Genomic DNA, 19,210 nt, shown 5'->3' with positions numbered 1-19,210 from the left:
AACTGAAATATGTAATATATGACAATTCTGAAAGGAAAAATGAGTTCAAGTATTTCACAAAATAAAAGCCTAACAACCCCAAGTTTACATCCTTAAACATTACTCACTTGGCTTACAGAAATAAAATTACATTTTCAAAATTGTAATTCAAAATATGGAATCTGATTATATGGAAATGATAAATACTGTATACCACTGCAATATCTGAAAGTATCAGTATACAGAAATATTCAATTACTTTAACTATTTCAAAGGTTCTTAAAAATATTCCTATATATATTGAATGCCTCATTCTTGTAAAATTATGTATGAATCCATTATTAATGCACAAAATTAACATTTTTTTCCTGAGAATAGTATCTAAAGACAAATAATCTATGCATATCTAAAACAAAAAAGTCCATTAACATATTACAAAGCAAGTTCTCTATAAACACAGGATTTTCCCAATTCATTTTTCAAAATAAACTAAATTGTAGTCTTCAATAATAAAGAAAAAACACTACCATAAAACTCAAAATGATCATTAGGATTGTTAAAGAGGGAGAGAGACAGATTGAAAGAAACAGGTAAGTCACTTATTTAAAGAGTCATCCTTTGAGGAAATTTTTATCAATTGGTAATATATATTATATAATCACGTTAAGGTAACAGGCACACACATTTTAGTTTATAATTTACTACAACGCTAGGGTGTGTGTGTGTGTGTGTGTGTGTGTGTGCATATTTTACTACTATGGGTTTTCTTGAAGTATTTAATTTTAATGTCAAATCTAATTTTCATTATGATTCTCAAAAAGGCCCAAAGTTTAACAGCTTATTTTAAAATTAACAATTATCTACTGTTTATAATAACTTTACAAATAAGACCCTAATTACTTTTGCTGAAATTCAGTTCTAATCCACAAATTTTAATATAGTTCTATGGACAGGGAAACTCAACATGAAGTGAAATTCTATTTTTAAATTACACTATTTTCTTTCTAAAGGAGAGCTACTTGCTACACTGGCTCTATTTCATAGGCACTGCATCACTACTTTCATTTAAATGGACTCAAGAGTTTTGCTTTTTAGTGAAGAGTCAAAATCATTCTGAGTTTACAGTTTAGATTCTGTAACCTCACTCTTTTTAGTATTATAGAAAGAGGGAGACCACAGTGTACACAGCGTAACACGGAACTCACAAGTTCCATTAGGCTTCCAAGTGCTACATGGTTCTTGGGGAACAAAGATTTGCAGATCCCACTTACATTTTCATAACTTCAAAATTAGTCTCTCTTCCATAACTCCACAGGAACAATATGGCAGCCCAACTAAATCTAAGGAGTGGTATAATGGATTTTTGCCTCAGCCTGATGCAAAAATAGTAATAAGACAAATGAATTCTTATCAGCTGGTAATCAATTTGAAGACTTCAAATGAGAATGTAAACTAGGAGTCTCCTCATCTCCCTTTCTAACCAGGATATTGTATATAGCTGGCTGAAAACACAATGTGTTTTTAGTATTTTTTCAGCAAGACTAATTCTACATATAAAGCAAATTCAGGCACATGGCAAGTAACACTATGAGAACCAATGCACCTTTCAAATTTCACTTCACAACAAAGACCAGCATCTTTGCATTCCTTTAGTAGCACTGGATGGTGCTGGAATCCTGTTTTAGATCAGCCAGGACTAAGGTCACATTTTTGTAACTGGCTCTTGGCTCTTTTTACTGACTTCAGCAAATAAAGTTACAAAGTGGGAACTTTAAGATCTCAAGTATAACAAAGCAGATGAATGTATAAATCAGATAAAAAGAACATGCCTATTAGAATAAAGCATAGATTGAAAGAAAAGTTGTTAGAAAGTTAAGCGAGAATACCTTCATTTACTAAGAAACAGGTATGTAAAGCAGGAGTAGAAGCAGAGTCAGAGCCAGAGTGATCAGCATCAGATCGAGTAGAAACAACAGGTGCAGCAACTTGCAGAGGAAGACAGAAGAAATAAAGAGGAGAGAAGTGAGGTACAGCAGTTTCTGAAAAAAAGCTCGGTATTAGTGAAGAATGAAAAACAAAGCTGGCAAAATATAGTGAACACAGAACTGAAAGATGATGTTTTAATCAGAAGGGATGATTATTAAAGATTACAGTAGGGAAATGGTGAATTTTATTAAATAGCAATCACAGTGTAGTTGAACTTCCTTTAAAGTCAAAACTTATTCAATATTATAGATGAATGACATCAAAACACAGCTTTAAAATAATGAAGGCTATACTTTTAAAAACAACATATCAAAAATTAGCAAAATGTGATTCAATGTTTAAAATGTATCTCATAACAAAAATGTCTAAGTAAATTAATACTATTGATTACATTTTTATAAGTTTACTAATATCTGTAAATTATTTTTAAATGTCACAAATGAATATTCAATGAAAACATTTCAATTTACCATACTCACTGTATAAAAACTCAATTTAAAATATACCAACTTGTAAAGAATATATACATTATTATGTTTACTCTTTTTAGAAGAATATTACTACAGTTTCATGTACTGAAGCTTAAACAATAGTTTATGATACAATGCTGTCTATACTAAAAACAGTTACTGTGAATTTTATAATTCCTATAGAATAGCTAAACGACTCCACCACCAAAAAAAAAAAAAAAGTTTTATTGTCAGGAAAATGTTACAGCTTAAATTATCATATGAAAAAGTGAAAGGACCGTATGGCACACACATTCTACAACTGGAGGTCAATGTTAAGATTTAGGGGTCACCATTTGACACTTCCTTCCTATGGAGAAATTACCATATGTCATGCACAAGCATCTTCAAATTAATCCCTCTCCTTTCTGCACTCATTGAACAGCAATAGGTTTGGGCTCCTGAACAGATTAAGCATTGTCTGCTGAATGATATGTTTGCTTTTCATGCAGTGAAGTTCTTTTGTGATGATAGGACAGCTGCATGAAAACAACTTTTTCATAATTTCCACACGAATGCATCATAATGTCAATGAGGCACGTGTAAGGGAAACAGTAAAATTAAAAGAAGTCCACAAAGAGTAACCAAAAAAAGAAAATTTAATTTCATAAACACTAAAACACACACGAAACCCTCTTGGACTCCATGAACCCTCTTGGATCCATCAAAGCTTTATCTGGAAAATTATAATTCCTTTTTATTCTGACAGTCCTAGTTTTGTTCCTTATAAAATTAACACCATTTTACAATGTTATACTTAGGAAAAAGATAGTTGCTTTCAACGAGGTATTCATAAATTTAATAACTCCTCTATAATCTTGCACAAAATCCTGCATATCTACATTGAACTATTTTATTTAATATATATAAATACAAATTCAGTTAAAATGATCTATAAAAATTTAACTCTCCATGAGAGAAGTTGGTAAACATCAGTGGCAAGGAATAAATTGTCAGGTTTTGACTTTGATGCTAGAAAATAGGTTTTTCGTAGTATTTTTTAAGAGAATACCAAAAGAGAGAGAGAGAGAGACAGACAGACAGACAGACAGACAGACAGACAGACAGAGACAGACAGAGACAGACAGAGACAGACAGAGACAGACAGAGACAGACAGACAGACAGAGATAGAGACAATACAGAATTTCACTAAACAAGATGACAGGAATTCAACAATAGCTATTCTATTGCATATTACTGTCTTCAAACTAGTTGTTTAGATTACTAGATATAAGCCTTTAAGATTGGTCAAAAAAATTATACGAAACTAAAAAGGATAAAAAAAAAAGTTAAGCATTAACTTTGTTTACATTTTTGTTGTTGTTGTTGTTGTTGTTGTTGTTGTTGTTTTGTATGGGGTATCAAAATCGGCCTTGCATTTGCGAAACAGGACTGTGCCATTGAGCTATATTCCTGACCCAATAACACAAAATATTGAGGAACTAAGGCATTCTGTAGCTTCTAATAGTTGAAAGTTTTCTGTAATTTCACTTTTTTTTTTCTAATCCCTGAAAAAGGTATGTTAACTAATTCTGTATGAATTTATCTTAATTCTCAAAGGACAAACAATGAGGGTGAGAAACTCACCCTCAAAGTAAAAATGAGTAAAAATTTAGTACTGAGTGAGCATCACACTAGACATATCCCGTAAGTACTAGCATTAAGCCACAGTATTTTCTAAAACCCCAAGTATACAAGGAAACTAGAAATGTGGCTAGCAGAATTGCCAAGATAACATATTAACAGAGTGATGCTCAACATAAATAACTATGTCTAGTGAGAGGAAAAATCAGATTCTGGGTATTACATTTTTGAAGTCATGTTTAAATGGCATTTCATATGAAAAATATTTAATAAATTCTATGAGCTCTATATAAATCAAGGAAAATGCTTTAAGTGTATTCAAGGAATCAGATTACACATGCTTTTCAAAAAATTTCTGTATCAACACCAAAAAATACTAAAGCAACCTCACAATTAGAATGGCAGAATCTAGGACTATTTTCACAATTCACTGATAAACTATCACAGCTATTACAATTGTCTACATATAAAAAAAAATCACTAACAAATTAGAAGAAAAACACCACTTTCAAAGTAAAACATTCAATATTTAATGTAAATAATAAAGTTATGTGTGGCACTGAATATCAAAGATTTGGGGTTTTTCTGGGGAACTTTTGCTTTGTTCTGTTTTGTTTATTTGAAGACAGGGTCTCACCACGTAGTGTAGACTGGCATTCAATATAGCCCAGGCAGGGCAGAAATTCACAGCAATCCTCCTGCCTCAGGCTCCTAAGTGCTAGTATTACAGGCATGTGCCATGCCCCCCATCTTGCATACCAAAGATTTATAAAATAAAACATAATCAAGCACATGCACTTGATTTCTTAATATAGAAAAGCTGCTACATCAATTTGCCTTCCTTATTAAGGATTAGCAAACACAAGGGAAAACAGTTTTAGCGGAGTTTTAAAATGGGGACACCAGTTTTATTGTTTTACCTGGGAGAATCCTTTAAACAAACATTTTGCAAGGCTGGAAATATACCTCACTGGTAGAGTGCTTGCCTAACATGCATGAGGTCCTGGGTTCAATCCCAGGACCACCAAACGAAAAGAAAAGGAAAGGGAGACATTTTTCAGCTGAGAGCCTGTTCAATTACTTACTTTCAAATAAGGAGATAGATAAAGATAACAACATATACAGGTACACAATATGCTTTGGTCATCATTCATTCATTCATTCATTCATTCATTCATTCATTCGGTATAGGCTTTTGCTATGCAGCTCAGACTCATAGTGATTTTCCTGTCTCAAACACCCAGTTTTCATGGCCAACTCTGCACATGTGGTACTAGAGATCAAACCCCGGTCCTTGCACTTGCCAGGCAGGCGCTTAGATTGCTGAGCTATCTCCCCAGCCCTGGTCACCCTCTGAAAAACAAATACATATGTATTCAGTGTAACAATATCTACTGCTATTGGTTTTGAACACATATAACAATCTTCAATTTTTAACTCCATTTTTCATTACTTTCATTGTGATATTAAAAACATAAATAGGCCAGAAATTTGTATTTTGAGCGACATATGATTCTTTTGACAAAGGGTCTAAATCACCTGAGCCTCCTAGAACAAAAGCATAAATAGCCTTATATTTCACAGAGAAATAAAAAGAAAAGCTTAAAAATATCAAGAAGAAAATACAATGTTTAAACATTTTTAAAAGCTTACCACTTAAACAATAAACAATGTTTAATGCTGAATCATTTTAATAGCATTGCACAGTAATCATGGTACTGTGAAGGGGAAGATGTAAAAGAGGAAACACATGAAAAAATTCGAAATTAGGAAACTGTAACTGCCACATACTTAATATAAAAGCATTTTGCACTGGGTGTACGGTCTACTATAGGCACCCTAGAGCAGTATTTTCCTTTTTATAAGCTTCCTTCAGATCTTGCCTATTATGTCTTAGGAAGAGTCCAGTTATCTTTCAAATGAACACAAGCCATTAGGATAAATCACTAATCCAGCTGCATTATCTCTTTTCTAATGTCTAGCTTTCTAACATACAAAACTAAATAATGCAACATTCTACTTAATGAGAATATGTCATATCTCCAGTATCTTATGCAACTGATATAATTAAGATGGCAACTTTACTATGAATGCAACCTTGGGATGAAAACTCTATAAAACCTTCTCATTACTGTGTTGTCTAAAAAATTCCTAATTTTGTGATACTTGCTAATGCCAAAAATGTTTTATAAAAGCTAACCAATTAATACATCTGACTTATGACCATACCAGAAAACAAATAGAGGCTGGGGAGATAGCTCAATTGTTTAAATGCTTGCCTGGCATGTGCAAGGACCTGAGTTCAATCCCTGGTATTGCATGCTGTCTGGCCCCGGGCACACCATGCTGACCATCAAAACAGGCGTGGTGATGCACACCTGTAATCCCAGTGCTAGAGAGGCTGAGACAAGAAGATCACTAAGAGTCCAATGTGTGTAGTCAGACCTTAAACCAAATAAATAATAAACAAATAAATAATTTTAAAAAAGAAAACAAATAGAATTATAAGTTTTAACTAAAACTCCCTCTTAAAAATGTAAGCTTCGTGCATTGCATGTATATAATAATCATAAAAACTGTGTTTTATAATATTATTTTTTAGTATCATACCACTTGCCTGGCAGAAATAGAAGTGTTTTAAATGGAATCCTTCTTGAAATCTCAGGAACTACACTGCTTAATCTAAAAAATATGACTCATGAGATAAAATAACTTTATTATGCACTTTAACTCATAGTATAATAACATGTTTGACAGACAGGTCATTCAATCTGAAAGGCAATAATGTAAGTATATAGTTTAATAAGTCAATCATTATCTTTTTTTTAAAAAAACACACATTTGAAAGACAGAAGTCCCCTGCCCCATTCTGACATATGGCTCTTCTTTCTTTGTTTTAGGCAGGTTTTCACAGAGCTGACCAGGCTGGCCTAGAACTTGTGATCCCCCTGCCTCAGTCTCTGGAGTAACGGGATTACCAGCATGTGCCATCCCACCCTCTTGTTAAACCTTCTGTCAGCCTCTCAATGGTTTTCTAAGCTCCATTTGCATTTTTCCACCAAACACCTCTTCAGAAACCACCTCACACCCTGTACCTTCTTGCTGCACAATCATCGCCCTGAGGGTTCCCTTCACCATTATCCAAATTATCTCTTGGTGTTCTCTTCAGTGGATCCCAAGTTTCCCAGGTACTGTGTACTATTTTATCTTAGTTTATGTACTCCTTTAATCTGATACAATGTAGCTTTCAATACCTTGCTAAACAAAGGTATATAATACAGTAAGTTTTCAAGACTATGAATCCCTGAAAATGTGAGCAATTTGCCTTTTCACAGACAGTGTGCATGTCAAATTCTAAAACAGAAAAATAACTTTCCCTTCATATTTTTTATTATTATTTTTTTTTATTTTTGTGGAAGGGGGGATTGAACTCAGGCCCTTGCCCTTGCCAGCAAACCGCTTATTCTACTGAGCTATCTCCCCGGCCCCATTTCCCTCATATTTTTAAGGAACTGCTCCTTTACCCTCTCACTAGCTTAGGATTAATATTAAGAAGTACAATAACATTTTTATTCCTGAAATATACTAATCAAACTTAATACTGGTAAAAACTGCTATAAGAAAAATATAGAGACAATAACTATCATATAAATAATATCACAAAAAATGATTTTTTTGGTGACAAAACAAATATATCAGAAGTATGATAATCTTATACTAGTTACACAAAGTTGTTTTTTGTGGAAGTTTGTAACTTGGTATTTCTGGACATGTATTTCAAAACAAATACCTAAGAGGTCACTGTTACAGTCTTGGAAAATATAGCCACAATTGTTATGGTCAGTTATTACAGGGAATACATGGAAATCTTTAAGATATGTGGAATTACATCATTCACTCAAGTCATTCACTCTTGTTCACCAGAGTTCTGATACAAAAAAAATACAAAAACCTTAACTTAGTGATAGAATTATTAATAATCTAGCCTCTTTCACTTAAATATGAAATTATAAGATAAACAATACATTTAGAATCAATATAGGAATCTATTTCCATTTTATTAACATCTATTTTTAGGGGAAAAATCCTTAAAACAAGGCAACAAAAGAACAAGTCACATACACACAACAAAAACCCCATGGACAATAGAAAAGACAATGGGCCATCTTTGCAGAATTAGTTAACAGCTCATGATGGCATTTTGACAAATATATACTAGAAAGAAAGTGCTCGTAATGTTTTTAAAAATGTTAACTCCATTTAACAGTTACTATATTGGATCAGAATTGGAATAAGATTAGATGTGATAATTTTCCTTGGCTGATGACTACAGCCAAAGAAAACAAATGAAAAGATCAATGTTCTTTAAGAACATTCGAAATAAATGAGTACTCCAAAATAAATAAATAAAACCAAGAACCCTAGGAACAATTCATTTAGTAAAAGAAATTTATGACATAAACACTACCTTGAATTAGGTATATGAAGGCTATAATTTTTTTACTTAATTAACACTAAATAACTTACTTATAACTATGTACCAGGTACTGGACTAAGATTTAAAATCACAAAATTAGAAAAAGTTCCTGCCCCAGGTCACTCAAAGCCTAATTAAAGAGCAAATAAATAAGCAATTCAAATATTATCATAAACTGAGCTGCTCTGAATCTCCTTTGATAGACTTAAAGAGGAACAGATATATTTTTAGCCTTTGTAGCCTCAGCAACTACTGACATATTAACTCCAGAAACACGAAGAGAAGATACAGAATTATTCACTCAACAAATATTTACTGAGCTTCTATTAATCAGTCACTGTTTTAAGCACTTCTAATAAAACAGTAAACAAAACAGAAAAAAGTATCTGTCCACTGAGTTTCTGCAGCAGACCATAATTACAAGCCAATTTTTTTAACAAGGCACACAACTTCAACCACAAAAGTTTGTAAAGGGTTCTCAAACCCATCCATTCATTGTCCTGACATGTAGTAGAGGTTAAGTCCATCTTTTTGCTACTGGCCCTGGTAAATGGTGAACTATTGGATAATTTATGTTAACGTTTCCTCCTCTGATTTCTTATTTTTGAGTTTGGACATCCCATATTGAACTCAATAACACAAAGTTAAAATTACAAGGAACATACACTGAATCTTTAAGTTGACTGACTTGCTTATGTACCTCCTACTGGGTAGAGATACAACTATTAAAGACAAAAATCAAGATATGTACTAGAGACACTTACTATGAGAATAATAATTAGAAATATACTACATCAGAAGGTAAAAACCCTATGGGGCCAGGGAGATAGCTCATCGGACTAAAGTGCCTGCGTAGGCAAGCTTAGGCAAGTGCAGGGACTACTGTTTGATCCCTGGCAACACATGTCACACCAGCACCGCCCTCAGGGCAGACTAAGCCGGTCAGAGTCCAGGCATAGTGACGTACACCTGTAATCCCAGCGCTGGGGAGGCTGAAAACAGGAGGATCACTATGGGTCTGAGCTGTGTAAGAACCAAATACATTAAAAAAAGAAAGAAAGAAAGAAAGAAAGAAAGAAAGAAAGAAAGAAAGAAAGAAAGAAAGAAAGAAAGAAAGAAAAAAAGAAAGAACCCTAGACCATGCATAGATTTAAAGCTGTATCACTGTGAGAGAAAAAATTTGATTGTTTGGTATCTCCCATCCATGTCTAAAGAAGGCATTTCTAAGCTGCAAAACTATTTAACATATATGATATCAAAATAGATGACTGCCTACTAAATGACTGTCTATTAGATGACTGTCAGTAAATATTGTTGAAAAATGCTGAATTATAAGTATATTTTCAGACAAAATAAACTTCTTTGAACTAATTTCAATGAAATGTAATGATGTTTATGAAAAACTACATAGGCTAATCTGTACTATCTTTATTTTGAAACTCAAATGTTTTAAAAGTTCAAATGCCTGACAAATATGGGTTATGAGTAAACGCATACCACAGTGCAAGTAGAAAAAGAAAACCCAAAGTAAGAAATCCAATGGAAAAAGCTGAAGAAAGATGTACACATAACTCCCTTAAACCTTTGAGAATTCAGGGCCCTTCATGTGTCTTTTACCACTTCCTAGCCTAAGCTGGTTACTTATATTCATGTGTTACCTGTATGTACATATATAACTCAAGAGTGTATACATCAGCCTAATCTACCTAACTGACTAGAGTTGCTGAGAAAACAATGCACAGTTAGTATTTGTCGAATTTCACTTGCACATTCCAGTCAGGAATGCACACCTAACAATCCCAGCACTCAGGAAACTGAGGCAGGAGGACTGCCACAAGTTTAAGGCAGCCTGGGCTACATAGTGAGTTCAAGGCCTGACAACTACATGAAAAGACCTTGTCTCAAAAAACTGTGTTTTCCAAATGGAAAACCCTAAATATATTTCCTTAAATAGTAAATGTTTTAGAAAAAGATTCAACATGTACAGCTTCTTCTCTGTCCTCTAAACTCCATGCCTTTCTGAAGATTAATAGTAAATTAATTCCAGCCAGGTGTGTTGGTGTACCCCTGTAATCACAGCACCCAGGAGGCTAAGGCAGGGAGATCACTATGAGTTTTAGGCCAGACTGGGATACTCTGTAAATATATCCTTAAGTCTAGACTGTATTACACAGAAAGACCCTGTTTAAAAAAAAAATCAAATTTTAAGTCCTGAAGCACATCCAACAACATAATAGTGGTAGACATATAATCACAAGAGTGACACAAATGATATTGGGATACTTCTATCTACTATGATTAGAGAGGAGAAAAATATACCTGAAGAAGAAATACCAACTTCTAAGAATCATAATGAGTCTGGGCATGGTGGCACACACCTGTAATTCCAGCACTTGGGAGGCTCAGGCAAAAAGATTGTCATGAGTTCCAGGGAAGCCTGGACTACATAGTGAGCTCAAGACCATCCTAAACTACATAGCATGACCCTGTCTCAAAAAAGAAAGAAAAGAATCATAATGAGGATTAGGAATAGAATGACAAAAGTACCATGTTAATCTTCAAGTAGTTTATTTTTTTTTAATTCTCTTTAAATTGAAAAAAAAATCCATGTTTAACAGGTTCTTGAAGTTTTAAGCTACATAAATGAAAGAAAATATCATTTATCTGGGAAGATACTTCCAATTAATTGAAAAAATAAGTACATGCTATTAAGGAAAAAACATAAGATCTAGAGTTAAAAGGTACTAGCTATACACTAATCAAACCAACATCACTAATCATACTTTAAGCAAATCCATTACTCAAGTGAGCTCATTCCTATTTCTTTATGTGATAATGCATTAAAACTCCAAGCAACACAAAGAATTTTACCTTATACCCCTTGTTTCCAAAAAGCTCAAGTTCCTAACATGAGAGTTTTTAAACAACTGGGTATTGACCAACAAAGGACAGAGGCATGGCACACAAGATAAGCCCTACAAATGGTCCAGACCACTGCCTTGGGAGTACTTCTAGGTCTAGATAAAAGAAACTGAGGAAGACTTCAACAGTTTCCCTGAGTCAGGGAGACAACGTAGAGAAAAACCAGCTTCCAGTGAACCAGTGCAAGTAGAATCCATGGGAAAGGAGAAAATGAAGGCAGATACACATTACAGTTCCTCTGGTAGTCCACACAGGACCAAGCAGTACCTAGTTTTAAGGAGACTAGTAGAGGTTACAGAAAGAATGACCTGAAAAGCCAGAAAGAGTGCCTTTCCCATCAGCCTAACTGGAAATCTCATAATTCACAGACCATTAAAAATAACACATAGAAAAATTTTGCTTCCGTAATGGGGAATAATTCACCTTCTACAGAATGTTGCTCCAAACCACCAAACAAATCAGATCATAAATAAACCATACAAAGGTTAAACTGTTTCCACATAAAAGTTACTCCAGAACAAGTGTGGTGGCACATGCCTGTTGGGAGGCTAAAGCACAAGGAATGCCGTCAGTTTGAAGCCAGCCTGTGCAACACAATGGATTCAAGGCCAGCCCTCACTATAGTGAGATCTTATTTCAAAAAAAAAAAAAAAATCTGCAAAGTTCAAGAATATTTATAACACAAAAGTATTCAGTATCCAACCTAGTAAAATTCAAATGTTTATCATCTAATTGAGGATTATACTGAGACAGGAAAGCATAGCCCACAAAGAAGAAAATAAAACCAATCCAGAACTGACAGAAGTATCACAACTATCAGCTAAGGGTGTTACAGTAGTTACACATTGAAATAGAAACTTTCTAATTCACATCCATAGAAAAAAAAAGAACCCAACAATAATCATAAGTGATATGTGAGACCATTTCAAGCAGCATACTATATAGTACATGAGGACACATGAAAGGATAGAAAAAATATCTAAAGAACTAATGGCTAAATTTTTTTAATTAATGAAAATTATAGTTAAAATGCTCAATAAACACCAGCCACAAGAAAGATGAAAAATTGTGTGCAAGAAACTAGAGGGATAAAAAAAATGATGACCTAAAAATAGAAGAGGAATTATTATGGACTGGTAAGGTGTAGAAAAGGGACATGACATAAAGGACATGATAAATGCATGATGTATATGTGTATGGAAATATCACAGTGCAACCCATTAATTTGTGCACTTAATATGTGTTAAACAAGATAGCTCAGCAGACTAAATGCCTGCTTAGGCAAGCACAAGGGCCTGGGTTCAATTCAGGCACCATGAGTGCTGGCCCCACCCACAGGCGCACTGCGCAGACCACCAAGTCCAGAGGTGGTAGCACACACCTATAATCCCAGCACTGGGGAGACTAAAATCAGAAGGATCACTATGAGTTCCAGCTCCATGGAGAAACCTTGTACCAAATATATTTTTTTTAAAAATTGCACAAAGATGTTACCAGCAATGAAAACTATACACAAAAATCTTATGAAAACACATATAAAAACCAATTACAAAATTTTACAAATTGCATTTCTGTAAAATGGCTAATTCATTACAACAAAGTATGGTCTGTATTTCAAAGCTGTTTTAAAACAAAAAGGTCAATATACTGTATCTTATGAAGATAATAAAACAAAAAATAATGTAATCATTTCAATAGATACAGATAAAGCACCTAAATGTAATATCCATTTAGTAAACAAACAAAAACACCTCAACATAGGAATATAAAAGAACTCCCTCAAAGTAATAAAAGGCATTTTAGGTCAGGCATGGAGGTGCATGACTACAATCCTCACACTCCCGAGGCTGAGGCAAAAGGATTGCTGCAAATTTGAGGCTGGCCTTAACTATATAGTGAGACCCTGTCTCAAAAAGTGTCTCAGTTACTTTTTACTCATTCCTGGGCCAAACTACCCAACACTCAAAATTAAGGAAGGAAAGGTTTATTTAGCTCACAGTTTGTGGAGGTTTCAGTCTGTATTTGGCTGGCTCCCAGGCAGAGTGGCACATGGCCGACAGCAGCAGTTCATTGAAGCACAAAAAGGAAGAGCAAAGGAAGGGCAGCAGCTGCAGCTTCTAGCCAGCCTCTCTTCCCTCCTTATACTATAAACAAGCTACTGTGGGGCTGGGGGTGTAGAACTGCACAGTGTCCATACCCTCCTCTTGCACAGGATGAGGACATTTACCAAGTAAGAATCCTAGCTCTCTGCTGAGTCACTTAATTGAACTTCTCAACTTCTCAAGTTGACACAATGTATCAACCAGTACAAAAAGATTTTTAAAAAAAGAATTTTTAGAAAATAATCTAAAGCTAATATCCTTAACAGAAAAAAAACATGACTATGAGCTATCCATTCAAAAGAATAACACTGAAAATAAATATTGTCAAATAACACTAATAACACTAATAAATCTCACAAAAGAAGACTGCATTAGCATAGAACTTAGAAAACAGCCTAAACTATAAAGTTCAGGAATTTAGGTTGGGTGTGTGTGTGTGTGTGTGTGTGTGTGTGTGTGTGTGTAGGGTCTCACTACAGCTCATATTTGGGAGTGATCCTCCTGTCTTCAGCCTCCCTAGGGCTGGGATTACAGGCCTGTGCCATCATGACCAGACTCCATCATTGGCTCAGCATGCCTAGGAGGCAGGGCTGGCAAGGCATGTGGTGCCGGGGATAGAACCCTGGTCCCTGCGTCTGCCTAAGCAGGTGCTTTAATCTGCAGAACCATCTGGCTGACCAGAGTTCAGGGATTTAAATAGTTGGCGCAACTATAAAAAACACAATTTTTATAAAAGGTCAGATTTAGAATTTTCCAATTTCTAGCATCATGTTAACACCCCAAAAGTTTCAGATTTTGAAGCATTTCAGATTTAGACTTTTGGATTATAGAAGCTCAACCTGCAGTTACCTTTGAAAGGAGAAAAACATGATGACTTGGAGAGAACACCTAGGGTACGTCTAAAGAGCTGGTTCTGTTCTAGTCCTATCCAAGAATGTAGTTAATACAAGAGTTCAGCTTTTAAATATCACTGACCTGTGTATTTGTGTTTATGTACATTGTATATGTATATTGTATTTCAAAAAATAAATATATTTTATTTATTCCTGTACCTCTCTTGGACAGCTTTCCCCCAATAAATATATTCTGCTCAAATAAATAAATATAAAAATTGATCAAGCTAAATTTTACATAATTTAGAGTAAAGTAGTATAATAAAATGGTTATGCAATTCTATGGGGGTGTGTGTGTGTGTGTGTGTGTGTGTGTGTGTGTGCTACTAGGCACTGAACTCAATGCCCCATGGATGCTAAGCGAGCATCTACCACTGAGCTGCGCCACTAGCCCTGATTACACAGCTGTAGTTAAGAGGACAGGGAATGAGAAGGGTGACCACTAGAAATGAAAGGCAGACATTAGAGGGAGGGTAGAAGCTTTAGTGAGCCCCAATCCTCTGCCTAACTGGTCTGTGAATCAAGCACACCACGTCAGGATGTTAAAATAATCAGCTGAGAGGAATAATAGTGTTTACCTTAGGGAGGAATAATGCTGTATATTTGAAGTTAGGAGACTACTGTTTAACAAACTTTGTAGCGCTATGCTTTGACTCTTTCCAACTTAAAATAAAAACTTGAGAGGACAAAGTGGTGTCACCACTTCCAGGCAGAATCTTCCTCAGTCCGCCTCAGGCAGAGTTCTTTGCATCATTCTGTCACACCCTGTGAAAGTCAGCATTAACTCTTACCTAGAAGAAAGTTCTCCAAGCAGAAATGACTCTGCAGCTCATTTGTCAGTATTAATGGACTATTAAAGATATATTCAGGGATATCCAAAGATACTGATTAATAAATAAGACTAAGAAATTTATAGGAACTAAAAAATAAATTTAACCTTTCTTCTCTCATTCCCTAATGAAAAACAAAGTTAAAAACGAAAGTTATAGTATAAAATGATCTATAAAAAGTAAACAGAAACACAACAAAAACTTCACTTGTGATCGACAATGTATTAACTACTAGCAGATGGCAGATTCGTACAAAACTCAGAATTTAAATATTCTTAAATGTATTAAAAATATATAAATTTTAAACTCAAGATACACATAATTAAAACACTAATGTTGTCAAGTTAAGGTATGCCTAATCTATAAAAATTAGGCCTAAGATAGCATAATAAAATTATGTGAAATACATTCATTCATCAATTTCTAAATAAATCTGATTTATTTTTACCTGACATCTTAATTATCCATATTTACGTCTGGAATATAACAACTTTTCTGTCTTGTAACAATTTGAGACAAACAAAATGTTATGATTATCCATTAGCTATGCTTCCTCAGTTTCTAGAGCTGAAATGTCAGATAAATTATTCAATAAAATTTCATGTTTACCTTGTTTAATCTGTCCTTGTACAATATTACTGGAAGTTGGAGGGGAACCCCTTGCCTTGGAAAGGTCTGGGGTGCTTGGTCTAGGTGGCCTTTAAAGAGAAGAAAAAAATGCATGCATATATTATTTTGCATTTTCAAAATTCCAGAACCATTAAAATATTACATTTTCTAGATTCAAAGGAACAACAAAGAAACACATGCAGAACATTTTAAATTTACTCTTCTAAAATACTTTGTTTTGCATCTACTATATTCCACTTTAAATTTTTAAATACTAAAATAATTACATAATTAACAAGAATGAATTAAAAATTTTTGATCTATAATTTCTACTTTCTGTAAGTTTTAAAAATATAAGCACTCCAATGAACCACTATTGACAAATCTTTCTTAGTCTTCTAGTCTTCCATTTTAGCATGCTGAGAGTTCAGCTTATCCCATTATCACTGGTTTGAATGAATTCAAGGAAAAAATGCATTGATTTTAAAAGTACTCAGCTCTAAACTATAAAAAATGCAATAAGACATTAAAGACATTTTGGGCTCAAGAGGCAGCTGTCTTGGCTGGAGGTCTGGCTTCATTGCTTACTAGCTGTGTGACCTTTGGCAAGCTACTTCACCTCTCTGCATCTCAGTGCTCCTATCTGTAACAAAGGGTAAGAAGAGCTTCTACCTTACATGGGTAAGGGCATCAATGAGCCAGGCTTTGTGAAGTACTTACAACACAGCCTGACATAAAGTGAGCACTCCATAATTATTTGTTAGATTTAAAATAAACATTTTATTTGGTTAATTCTTTTTTTTCTGTTTTAATATTTATTTTTTTCTTTTCCATAATTTTACTGAGAGACAAATAGCAATGAGACAGTTTCAAATCAAATTGGTAGGACAGTTTCAATAATTAGCACATTGCATACTCTCTTCCTAGTGGTTACCTGCTGTACAAGATGAAGACATGATATCCTATTTACAAACACCATTAGAACAATTCCCTCTATTCATTAAGAGAATGTAACTATATATCTATCCTAACCATTTTGAATACACAGATACAAAATGGACATTCATTTATATATCCCCTTTTTTGTTTAGTTCTGTCATTTGAATGTTATAGGTGTGTTAGCTCAGCAAAATATTCTAAAAGAGTCCAGTAGCCCATAATAGTATTGGGTCTTCTGCTTGACTGGCAGTGTCAGAAATTGTTGACCTGAGTCCCCTACAGCTCAACATAATAGCATGGCTTTACTTCTTATATTTCGTTTTTATACTTTTCTGCTGGATGGTTAAGACTAAGGTAAAGCAGGACCTATGCAACAAGAGTTGTAGCTTTGGATCTGATAAGGTCAGTGAAATCCCCTCAGGATTTATCCTGAGATCCTGTACCTCAGATTGTAGAACCTTTGTCAGTGTCAGCCATGTGGATGAGTGACGGCCATTGCTCGGCCAAAGTGCTCCCCGTGAAAGCTGAGAGAATGTTTTCTCTCCATGTGACTCTCCTTAGGCACACTCTACATCACCGATCACTTTCCTCTTTGGCCCCATAATCTCCTTGATCAGAAAATTCGGGACACTACTGAGTTACATGACGTTACAGTACAAGATCTCATATGTCTTGAGTCTTAACTGACCTTGGAAGGCTAGGGCCAAAATGTTGGCTTTAAAAGTTTTATTCTTTTTTTTTTTTTTTTTTTTTTCCTGAACCAGGATTGAACTCAAGACCCTGCAGTTGCCGGGCAAGCGCTTATTCTACTGAGTTATCTCCCCGGCCCCTAATTCTCAACACCATATAACACCAAGTTGTTTGGTATAGCTTTGAGGAAATAGAAAGTAGCACTCATTAGTATTCTAGAAATATTAAACTAGTATTCTGGATTTAAATTTTTTTTTTCTCTTTTCCTGTTGAGAAATTCCAACTATACAAAATTCTGAAGTCAAGTACTAAACATGTATTATTCATTGTATATGGGGTACAATGAGAAGTACTTCAACCAAATATACATTTCTGAATTGAAGTAGAAATTTCTAGGAGTTTTACTTTAAGATATTTGCCCCAGAGCTAGTCAAGATGAACCACTTTCATGTTCTAAAATCTTTAATAAACATTAAGTATGTCTACTATACATAATTATGTAACTTCATTTTAGGCCAAGCATTTTTCTGGAAATCTATACTATAAAACTTAAAGACAGAACACTGACATGACACTACAATGGTAAAGCTCTACCATCCAAAAAAAAGTAACTAACAAAATTAATGGTAAAAATAGAACAAGTTTCTTCCTCTTTTTTTGAAATGCAAGAATAAAATCAAACTATTATGGTCACACCTGGTAGGGCCTTTCTTCATATGATCACCAATAAAAGTGGCATTGGTCATACTCATTAAGGTATTTGCCAGGGATATAATAGACAGCAGATGCTGGGTGGTAACGGCTCGAGACACTCCATAAGTTCCTTTTCCTACTCCATCAGTTGGAGGCAGTTTTCTTCCTACTTCTGTTTTCCCATGTGGTAGTTTACAGGCAGCCTGATTATACCCGGGAAGCATCAGTGACATATGACCTCCCCTCGATAAAAGGCCAAACGATACTGTGCAGTGTGGTTTTAGCATTCCAAGGCGATCAAGACAAACTTCATCCAGAACTTCATTCAAACCCCAGGCGTGAAGGCAGGACATGAATAATTTTGCAGTGTCCATAGTTAAATTATATTCTAATAGAGTCAATGGCTTAGATTTGCTGGCCCGATATTCAGGATCACTCTCCTCTCTTCTCTGCCTCATTAACTCCTCATCCTCCTCTTCATCATCAAGGAGGTGTTCTTTTATGTTCTCTTTGATAGTTTCTTTCACTTGTTGGAAGAGAACTGCTGCTCGTTTTCCAGTTAGAAAAGAGCCCCCTTTGTCTGAACTGCCAGATGCTTTTTGCAAATTCTCTGGGGAAATAAGTGCAGTATTCGGCCTAGAGGCTTCTTCAGTCAGGAGTTGAATAATCAACGCTTCCACATCAAAGAAAAGCACATGTATGTCCGGGTCTGTTAGGTTCGTCTTTATTGCTTGAACCATCAGGGAATTATGAGAATATTTAGGTAAATTCCCCTGCAACAAATAATTTTAAAAGATAGTTATAATTAAAAGTGTTTAATTTTAACATTCATTAATGAACAATAAATACAAATCAAATGTGTATTAAACAAGATTTGTGTCACTAAAAATAACACACTAACTTTGCCACTAATAGCATATAAAAGATATAAGTTCATACAATTAGAAGAATTTTATGCTGAGACAATCATAACTGTCAATTAAAAACTAAGTATAA

At 34.5% G+C, this 19,210-nt stretch overlaps 1 protein-coding gene across 3 annotated transcripts in view; it reads right to left on the bottom strand.

Annotated features, from left to right (window-relative positions):
- The window catches only part of Wdr7 (WD repeat domain 7), a 438,292-nt gene that overhangs the window by 288,860 nt on the left and 130,222 nt on the right, over positions 1–19,210 (bottom strand). For 2 of the 3 annotated variants that reach the window (XM_004623683.2, XM_023715190.1), the window contains 3 exons: positions 18,218–18,987; positions 15,893–15,981; positions 1,866–1,964 (listed from right to left, as the gene is read on the bottom strand). In XM_004623683.2, coding sequence (XP_004623740.1) covers positions 1,866–1,964; positions 15,893–15,981; positions 18,218–18,987 — 958 coding nt within the window. The remainder of the gene's footprint in view (positions 1–1,865; positions 1,965–15,892; positions 15,982–18,217; positions 18,988–19,210) is intronic. The other variant, XM_004623684.2, reaches the window with a different exon arrangement.

This window comes from Octodon degus, unplaced genomic scaffold, assembly GCF_000260255.1.
Source record: "Octodon degus isolate 3935 unplaced genomic scaffold, OctDeg1.0 scaffold00003, whole genome shotgun sequence".
Taxonomy (NCBI): domain Eukaryota; kingdom Metazoa; phylum Chordata; class Mammalia; order Rodentia; family Octodontidae; genus Octodon; species Octodon degus.
This window is presented reverse-complemented; position numbering and strand designations above follow the sequence as displayed.